We start from the raw sequence: 10,482 nt of genomic DNA, 5'->3' as shown, positions 1-10,482 counted from the left end.
GCAGAGTGGAAAGGACACCTGGGCTTGGTAAATTTGGGTGCCTGCACCTCAAAATGGCTTGGGTTGGAAGGGACCTTAAAGATCATCCAGTTCCACACCTTCCACTAGCCCAGGTTGCTCCAAGCCCTGTCCAACCTTGGCCTTGGACACTTCCAGGGATGGGGCAGCCACAGCTTCTCTGGGCAACCTGTGCCAGGGCCTCCCCACCCTCACGGGGAAGAAATCCCAGAGCTGAATGTCTGGAGCAGGATAAACACCCCAAATTCACACTGGGGGTTCTCTTGTGCCATATAAGTGGCACTTCTTGCTATCCCAAAAGCAGCAGATCCAGGACCCTCATCAGGGAGATTCAGGACCTTGATGTCACCCAGGGAGCACACGGAGATGAGATGATGTTGGCCAGAAGCAGCATTTGGTCCCTGGGTGCTCCCAGGGCACTGAAGGAATCAGGACACACCAGGACACCAAAGGAATCAGGACACAATCCCAAGGAAGCAGATACACCAGGCAGAGGTGATTTGCTGCAACGTACAAGACGAGTCATTCACATTCAACCTGCTTCCACTCCATATTTGTCCGTGGTTTTTTCTACAGGACTAGAATTGCCACCTCCTGCAGCATGGAATTCTAGACAATTCCTGAAAAGGATGAGTTTCCTGTTATTTTTTATGTAACAAGTACAGACACCTTGCTTTCCCTTCACCCCTTGCCCTACTGACTCCAAGGCAGTGACTGGAATGTGGAAACCTTATAATGTATTGATTTTCCCCACACAGTACAGCTGTAGAAAATTTAATAGTCCCTGTTCTGTCTTGCCAACAAAAAAAATCCTGGGAAGCAATGTTGTCATCCAGTAAAGCACAGGAAAGTCATGGTGCTTAACAAGGATGAATCACATGCAAGTATTGGAGTGCATGGAAAATTGAATCAAAAGTAGAAATAAATTTGATTTATCACATCCTGTTTGCATTTATTATGGGCTCCTCCTAAGTGATAATCACTCTAAAAATAGAGATTTATTGCTTTTGCAACTAGATTTGAATATAACTAAGACTAAAATATAAGAAATTAAACCCAGTAAAATAATTCAGAGACTAATTTCTTAAGAAATGAAACTTCCATCTCTCCAGCCACTGTCTGCCTCTCCCTGCCCAGCCAGTGAGCATTGCAAGGACACACCCCATGTTTTTTTTGGGAATGTGCCATCAGACTTCTTTTCCATTCCTCCAAGTTAATTCAGCAGACACCCCACAGGCACTGTTTGCACGCAATGAAAATCCCCTTCACCCCTGTGAGTCAGAGGCCAGTCTGCACTGCCAAGCTTAGTCCAGCCCTTTTTGGGAGGAAAATGTGCCAGGGATGGTGAGAGATGGGTGGCTGTTCTTTGTGAAGACAGTTATTGTGTGCTAAGAGTAGAGGTGAACCCTCCAATCTGCTTGGCTTCAGACCTAAAGCTGGGCTCAAGCCACGGCCCAAGAATTAAATGTTCAGCACATCACCTGCCAACCACCTACCATGGATTAACCTTGCACTCTGGGCATCACTGCCTGCTCCCAAAAACATGACTTATGAGTGCTTGCCAGCCCCTTCTCTTTCTTATGTAGGCCACAGTGTTAGTCTAGAGTAAAGAAATCATCAAAATTATCATGCTGGATAAAGGAACAGCCTAGATCCTCATTTCCATGGGTTCATCCTTGAATATAGAACCAAGGCTGCTGTTTTCTTGCCAGTGCTGCAGCTTCCCCTGTGACAAGCACAGCACAGAGTGCTGTGTTATTTCCTGAGCTTTTCCATAATGCATTAATATAAGTCCAATTCTCCAGTGAAATGAACCATGAACACAATTTATTGGTCTCTTTGGGTAGTCCCTCAACTAGTGAAGCTTTTTCAACCCTTACAGTTTATTGTTGGGGGAAATGGTGAAAAGATGCTGTTTCCTTGATGCTACACCCATCCCTGCAGAGTTGACACCACAGGAGGAACCAATATGTTCTAAGCTGCAGCAAGAGTTATAGGATAGAGTCAGAGAATATGCTGAGATGGAAAGGACCCATCAGGATCATCGAGTCCAACTCCTGGCCCTACACAGCACACCCCAAGAATCACTCCACTGGATTTCTAATGTATCTAAGAACAGGAGATATCAGAAATTACATCTAACTGCAAGAGCATCCTGTGCTCTTACTCATGTTTGACTCCTTGAGCTCACACAGACACGGAATAACAGTGGCAAGTCATCCAGGGTGTGGGTGGCAGTAAATGTGTGGGTGGCAGCAAGGGTGTGGGTGGCAGCAGGGGTGTGGGTGGCAGCAGGGGTGTGTGTCACAGGCTGTTGGGGCATTGCACACTTAGGGACACTTCATTTTTGACATCTGATTTAACTCCCCAAGTGAAAAGGCCCAGCTCCTCAGCCCTTCTGCATTTCCAAAGCGGATGGGTTTCCTTGGAGCCTCATCCGAGCTCCTGAGTTGGCTCCTTGTTCTCAGACACCCTCCTGAGGAACCCACGCCAATGAGGCTGTTTCTGGGCTTCCGTGGGAATCTGGCCCAAGCAAGGCTGGACTACAGATCCCACCCATCCCAGCATCCCGTCACCCTTTTCCACTAAAGCCTTCACTGCCCAATTAGCCCAGAGCCTCATTACCTGATGCAGTTCTTCCCTCAAGCCATGTTTTTCTTACAGGGATTACAAATTCCCTGCTCCATATGACTGATTTATTTAAAAAAATCTCCTTTTTTTTTTTCAAGACACAAAAATAGAATTAGAGAACAACAGGAGCACAAAGAAATACAAATGATGGCCTCCATGTACACATTAAATCATCACCTTAAACAGTCTCTGAAGAAAGGTTCTGGCAGTGGAGTGGGATCCTTTCACTGAACTGTCCATGGATTTCCCCAAAGCAGGACCCAGGTGAACTAACAAAGGCTTTTCTGGGAAAGCTTGAAGCACCTGCAGTCTCCTGGGCTTTTCATTTTTGTGTTTTCCTGCATTTCCAGGGTCCTGCAATGGGATGTTGTCCCAGGAGAAACAGTCTCAAGGTGAAAATACAGAGCTCAGCCCAAAAAGTTGCATCTGGAACTTCGTATCCTGAAGCAGAAGAAAATGTGGGTTGAGTGAAATAATTTCTTGCCCAGCTCTGAGGTTCAGTGTCTTCACTGTGTTTTGGAAAGGCTCCTCTGGCTCTTCCAGGGTTTTCTCCATCCTTCCTATGTAAAAGTGTGTGCCCATGCCTTGGAGAATGAATATCACAGTCCAAAGGCAGCGTGACCCCTCTGATAGGATCCTACTCACTTTAAAAAAGAAACAACAGTTATAATTTAAATGTCTTCTTACTCGATACCCCTGGAAAATAATAACATGGACAAAGAGATTCTGTCTGAAATATTTTAAAAGGTGGTTCACAATAGTGATTTCTCTTATGTAAAAGTGATTTTTTTTTGTATGAAGATTTTCTTTCAAAAAGGGAATTAATAAACAATAAATTTATCTACATAAACCTACACAGCATATTGATTGGTAAGTTCAGTTTGCTCTTTCCTTCACTCCAGATCTACTAAAGTTGGGTATTTGTAAACCAGATACTTTGTAATACACTGTATTACATTTGGGGCCAAGAAAAACTTGGCCTGTACAACTGAATCTTCACTTCCATCAGGAGCTTGAATCTCTGAAATGCTTTAGGTTCTTAGACAGTTTATGTAGCATTTTTTGTCAGCATGGCCCCATTATAATGCACAAAAAAAAATTTAATTGCACAGGTTTCTATTTGGGGTTATTTTCTTGTAAGAAACAACAATAATATTTTTAGCTTTTTATTTAAGAAAAATGTATTTTGGTCATAAATGAGGAAGAGGCAGGAAGAAACAGAGAGCCAGGAAGGAAAGGCAAGAGTTTGTATTTGTTTTCTTCAAAAAACAAGAGGAAAACAAAAGCAGGGAGCAGGCACCAGGTATTAATAAGCAAAGGGGGGGGGGTTGACCAAAATCCTCTCATTTGAAGTATTAAATAAAAAGCTCAGACCTCACCACCGTGGCTGCAGCCCATTGGTGCCACGTTGCATTTTCCCAAAGCTTCCTAAAAAGTACTTTTATGAAATGCTGTGGATAAATCCAAGGTGTTTTCCATGGCAGCCTCAAGCACAGGTGCCTCTGGAAGCCATAGGGTGTGTGAGGGGCTGTGCTGGGGGCAGAGGTCGAGTGGCACCAGAACACCCACACCACAGGCCACCAGCTCCCCACAGGAGATGGGCAAAGGTACGAGCAGGAAAACCAGCAATTAAAGAGCTCCTCAGCAGGGACCTGGCTTAATTTGAGATGCTTGATTAAATCTGGAATTCTTTGTACAAGTTCTGTCAGCTCCACAGGCTGACACAAAGATGAGCTTGTGTTTTGGGGGGGAAAAAAAGGAGTTTTATTTAGGAGCACTGCAGGGGATGGGGGGCTGGGTGAGCTGTATGCCAGCCTCATATTCCCTGGGAGCAGGGGCTGGGGTGAGGGCACATCCCTCTGGCTCTGTCATAGAACCAGAGAGTCACAGAATGGTTGGGTTGGAAGGGACCTCAAAGCCCATCCAGTTCCACTCCCTGCAATGGGCAGGGACATCTTCCACTAGCCCAGGTTGCTCCAAGCCCCGTCCAACCTTAGACACTTGCAGGGATGGGGCAGCCACAGCTTCTCTGGGCAACCTGGCCAAGGCCTCACCACCCTCACACCCAACAATTCCTTCCCAATATCCCATCTATCCCTGCCCTGTGACAGTGTGAAGTCATTTCCCCTTGTCCTGCCCCTCCAGGCCCTTGTCCCAAGTCCCTCTCCAGCTCTCTTGGTACCAGTTCAGGCACTGGAAGGGGCTCTAAGGTGTCCCTGGATCCTTCTCGTCTCCAGGCTGAACAATTCCAGCCCTCTCAGCCTGTCTCTTTGGAGCATCTCCTGGCATATCTGGGACATCCAGGCTTGAAACCCATCACTTACCTTCCTGAACCAAGCCAGGAGGGCTATGACTGGCAGGGAACTCTGCTTTAATCCTGGCCATGGAAAGGTGAGAAAACCACACTGGACACCTGCATGGCAGGAGGTTAAAGCCTTTCCAAGGTGGTGGGACGAGACAGTGAAAAAAGGAGGGAAAGCAGCATCCACAGCCAGCCCTGCAGGCAGCACCCACACCCCTCCCGTCCTCCCGCACCTCCCTGTAATTATCGATTTTATATAAAAACTTACATTTACACGTTACAAAAATACTCCTCTCTCGTGCCTCAGTGCACCTGGGTGCGCCCGGGGGGCTCCAGTCAGGGCTGGCCCCCGGCGCGGCCATACAGGGTGGCATCGGGGCCAGGGGGACACGCCACCCCCGCGCCCCCGCCGCCGCCCCCGGCCGCCTCCGCCGCTCCGGCCCCCTCGGCCCGCCGCCTCCTCCTCCTCCTGAAATTCCCGTTATCGAACATCTTCTCGCAGTTGGGGTCGAGGGTCCAGTAGTTGCCTTTGCCTGCAAAGCAGAGAGGAGGATCCATCGGGGCTCCCGCCGTCCGGGGGTGCCCTTCACAGAATCACAGAATCCACGAGGTTGGAAGAGACCTCTGAGATCATCGAGCCCAAGCTCTGACCCGACACCACCTTGTCTACTAAACCGTGGCACTGAGTGCCACATCCAAGCATCGTCAAGTACACCCTGTGCCCGATGCCCACCTTGCCACCCAGCCCAGAGCGCTGAGTGCCACGTCCAGCCGTTCCTTGGAAACCTCCAGGAACGGTGACCCCATCACCTCCCTGGGCAATCATCCATCACTTCCCCTTCCGATGTCCAAACACTCTCTTTGCAAAGAATTTCTTCTAATGTCTAACCTGAACCTTCTCTGGCGCAGCTTAAGCCCGTGCCCTCTTGTCCTAAGCCTGTGCCCTCCTGTGCTTACCCGGGTCGTCCTGGTCCCGCGGCACCTTCCTGAAGCAGTCGTTGAGGGAGAGGTTGTGTCGGATGGAGTTCTGCCAGCCGGCCCTGCCGCGCCGGTAGAAGGGGAAGTTCTCCGCCACGAACTGGTAGATCTGGCTGAGGGTGCGGCGGCGGCCGGGCGCGCTGTGCAGGGCCATGGCGATCAGCGCCGAGTACGAGTAGGGCGGCCGGGCCGGGGACAGCGGGGACAGCGGGGACAGCGGGGACACCCCCGGCCACCCCCGGCCCGCGCCCGCGGGGCCCGGCGGCAGCACCGCCCCGGCGGGCGGGCACGGGGAGCAGGGGCCGCTCGGCCACAGGGACGGGCTGGCGGCGGGATGCGCGGGGGGCCGGGGCGCCGGGAAGGGAGCGGAGCATCCCGCGGCATCCAGCAGGTCCCGGGCGAGCGGCGGCGGCGGCGGCGCGGGCGGCCCGAAGGGGTGCATTGTGCGGGGGCAGCGCGGGGCCCGACCGACCCCCGCTTAAGTACCTCCTAAAGACCGCTTAAGGACCGCCCGCCGCCGCCGGACCCCCCGAGGGACCCCCTCCCGCCCCTCCGCCCCAGCACGGCCCGCCCCGCCCCGCAGAGCCGGGCCGGTGCGGGGGCAACGGGATCGGAGCACACGGGAGATGGGGAGATGGAGGGGGGGGTGGGGGTTCCTGGGGAAACGGCGAGGATTTGGGAGTAACAGGCGGGTGGGACCTGAGCACAGGAGGGATGTGCACCTGTTGGAGCAAGTCCGGAGGAGGCACCAAGATGGTCAGAGGGATGGAGCAGCTCTGCTGTGAGAGAGAACTGGTATTGTTCAGCCCGGAACAGAGAAGGTTTTGGGGTGACCCAACTGTGGCCTTCCAGGACCTGAAACAAGCCCACAAGAAAGATGGGGAGAAACTACAAGGGGGAATGGCTTCACACTGCCAAAGAGTAGGTTTATATAGGATATTGTGAAGATATTCTTCCCTGCGAGGGTGGTGAGGCCCTGGCACAGGTTGCCCAGAGAAGCTGTGGCTGCCCAATCCCTGGAAGTGTCCGAGGCCAGGTTGGACAGGGCTTGGAGCAACCTGGGCTAGTAGAAAGTATCACTTCCTATGACCAGGAGTGGAGCAACGTGATCTTAAGATCCCTTCAAACCCAAACTATTCTAGGATTCTATGATTCTATGGATTTGGGAAAACCAGACCCAGCTGACCCCACCTTCTATATTCTTCCAATTGAATGAACAAAATCTCATAACCCCAAGAGCCTCATCATGTAGCAAGGAAATTACCAGCAAGTCAGGAAAAGGGATAAAGGTAAGCAAGCACATATGCACGTTGCAGAATTAAAAAGAGCCTTCATACCATTGGCAAGGCATTCATCTGAATATCAGTTACTTCAGGCATATTTATAGAAGATCTGCCTTCAAATCTCAAAAGTGTGAGTGGCAATATTCCTTCCATTTCAATGAAAATAACTCAGGAAACAACCTGACCCCTAACATTAAAGTTATTTAATTTCCCTGCTGTCAGTGATTACCTGGAGACATCCAGCAGCAAATTGACCTCCAGGTATCACCAGCATGGCTGCCTGTGGATGTTGCTGTTTTGTTTTCCATGGCATTGCTTGTCTGTGTGTCAGGGAAAGGTGTAACTTGTGTTTGTATCCATCATATTGAAGCAGAGCAGCAGTGATATTATTTGTGTTAGTCTAGTGCCTCGTGGCAAACTTCATGTGGGTTGGCTGAATTTTTGTGTAAGTTGTAGACATCTACCATGCAAACAAGAGGATTTGTTTCATATATTTTCCAAACATACCAATTTACAAGCCCACAGAGAGCTCATTAAATTGTCCCCTTCTCAGCTGAGCTGACACCCGAGGACACAAAACCACATATTTGTTAATGCTGACTTCTTTTTGCTTTGCAGGAAACCTTTTACTAGGAAGCAGCAATCCCTGGTAAACACCCAAACATAATTTAGCTCCTTGATGATATTCTAACCCACAGGAAAAATACTTCTTGTTACAGAATGTGGAGCTTTTTACAACCTTTTTTCCATTTCTTTAGCATTTCACCTGGATTGACAGGGTAAGGAGCATGTCAAGGTGGCATGAGGGGAGACCTCACCACAGTTACAACTTCCTCGGGAGGGGCAGAGGAGGGGCAGGCACTGATCTCTGCTCTGTGGGAACCAGGGACAGGACCCAGGAAATGGCCTCAAGTTGTGTCAGGGCAGGTTTAGGTTGGGTATTAGAAAAAGGTTCTTCCCCCAGAGGGTGGTCGGGCACTGAACAGGCTCCCCAGGGCAGAGGGCACAGCACCAAGGCTTACAGAGCTCAAGGAGCATTTGGATGATCCCCTGGGGCACATGGTGTGACTCTTGGGGATAGTCCTGTGCAGGGCTGAGGGTTTGACTCGATGATCCTTGTGGGTCCCTTCCAACTCGGGATATTCTCTGATTCTGGGCACAAGCTCTGCTGTGTCTTTGGCAAGTCTCCGATACACTTTTTAAACGCTGCCGTCGCTTAACGGGACCTTTTCCAGCAGCTTTTCCATCCTCACGTCCTTCATCTCCCGGGCGAGGCGCTCGTTCCCAGCGACGCCCGACAAACAGCGCGAGTCGTCTGAGGAGCGGGATTTGGAGCTCAGGGAGCGCCGCTGACTTATCCCGGCATCATTCCCAGGGAAAAGCAGGCGGGTTTGGTCAATCGTGGGCCGGCGATGCCATCTAGTGGCACCGGGACCGGCTCCGGGAGCTGCGGGGTGTCCGCCCCCCTCCTCCTGCTGCGGGCACCCATCCTGCCCTTCTGTGCCACAAAGCCCAAAAACTGGGGTGCGTTAGCGACCCAGCAGGAAAGACAGGTGGATTTCTAACCGATATTGGGTTGGAAGGGACTTCAAAGCCCATCCAGTCCTTCCCCCTGCCATGGGCAGGGACACCTTCCACTAGCCCAGGTTGCTCCAAGCCCTGTCCAACCTGGCCTTGGACACTTCCAGGGATGGAGCAGCCACAGCTTCTCTGGGCAACCTGTGCCAGGGCCTCACCACCCTCATAGAGAAGAATTTCTTCCCAATATCCCATCTACCTGTCAGTTCCAAGCCATTCCCATTTGTCCTGTCCCTACATGTCCTTGTCTCTCCAGCTTTCAATTATTTATCTCCAGTCTCAATTATTTATCACTACGAGTCTATCTGAGACCTTACATTTTTTGAAAATGTCCTGGCAAAAAAAAGGAATTCCAGACATCACAGTTCCTCTTCGTAGCACCATCCCTCATGGATTAGCTCCTCTGCATCGTGGGAATAAATTCCCTGTTTATTGCTCTACTGAAATAGTTACAGTAAACCTGAAGGAGTGGAGTTTACAGAGGCTGGTTGGGAGATTTAAATACAATAATTCACCTCAACAAAGCCTTCAATACTTTCCTGATGAAGCTGATTGAAATGTGGGTGTTTTGCACCAAAAGTGTCACTTTGATTTCTCTGGAAATATCAGATGTTGGAATAAACTCCCCTCATTTCAAATAAGAAGTGGGAGAGAGTGAAATACAAAGACATGATGAGAAAGAACAACCAAGTCATCTAAAATAAAGCATTCAGAGTTTATCAAAACAGAAAGAAAACATCATAAATAGAAATCCAAATATTATTTTGACTTCAATACAACCATGCTTACTTGGTATAATAATTATTAGCGAATAAATAAATATTAGCTACAGTTTTCAGGTCAATAATGACAATAGTTAGGTAACAAATGGACATTTTCCAGGTCAGTCAGTCTGTGGCAATTAATCAAATTAATTATAAAATTAAAATTCATATAATGTCAGCAATTATGGTTTAATCCTGAAATGCTTTTCTTCAAAAGAAGGCAGACAAATTCACTGGTTTGCCATATTTAAATTTCACACTGTATTCTCATTTATTTTGATATCTAACTCCTGACAGGTGAGGGAGCCCCTTTCCATGACCCTGTGTTAAGAATGGCTTCAAGAAGAGAAACGTTACATACATATTTCAACCTTTTGTGTCTCAAAATAATAGAATTTGCATAGACCAAAGGTTCTGGCATTGAATTCAAATCCTTAGGTGTTGTGTTCTGATTATTTGGATTTATATTCTTTACATGGCTAAATTGTTTCATTTATATGCTGTTCTGATTGTTCATGAGCATTTATGGCTTGGATTTCATCCTATTTTTTGTCTACCTTTATCAAAGTTTGCCTTTGGACATTCAATGCAATCAGTTCATTTTCTTCCTGCCCGTCTATTAACAAAAGCTGTAAGAGCAATTCTTATTTAATGAAAAGCTCAAAACTCTAGAGTGTTCTTTTAGAAACTTCTAAAAAGTTTCTAATTTTTATTTTTTATTTTTAATATGAAAAATAAGCTTTTCTCCTTCATTTATTGGAAAAAAAAAAAAACAACAAGTAATTTGGATTTCACTTGCTCTACCTTGGATAAGAGACATTACAACCTTTGTAACTTTGTATCAGTGCTCATGTTCTGCAATTAATGGGAATTTAGGGTGAGAGAGGCTCCTCTCTGGTCTTCCATAGACTTTGCCACCCAAGGCTTT

General features: G+C 48.5%; 1 protein-coding gene across 1 annotated transcript; it reads right to left on the bottom strand.

Moving 5' to 3' along the window:
• Positions 1 to 2,743: 2,743 nt before the first annotated feature.
• Positions 2,744 to 6,371, bottom strand: FOXI2 (forkhead box I2). The gene is made up of 3 exons (XM_032694968.1): positions 5,909 to 6,371; positions 5,220 to 5,484; positions 2,744 to 3,090 (listed from the first exon to the last, which is right to left on the bottom strand). The coding sequence occupies exons 1-2, from the start codon at positions 6,369 to 6,371 to the stop codon at positions 5,288 to 5,290; spliced, it is 660 nt and encodes a 219-aa protein (XP_032550859.1). The 3' UTR covers positions 2,744 to 3,090; positions 5,220 to 5,287.
• Positions 6,372 to 10,482: the final 4,111 nt, after the last annotated feature.

Source organism: Chiroxiphia lanceolata, chromosome 8 (assembly GCF_009829145.1).
Source record: "Chiroxiphia lanceolata isolate bChiLan1 chromosome 8, bChiLan1.pri, whole genome shotgun sequence".
Classification (NCBI taxonomy): domain Eukaryota; kingdom Metazoa; phylum Chordata; class Aves; order Passeriformes; family Pipridae; genus Chiroxiphia; species Chiroxiphia lanceolata.
Note: the sequence above shows the minus strand (reverse complement) of the source record. Positions and strands in the feature narration are given on the sequence as shown.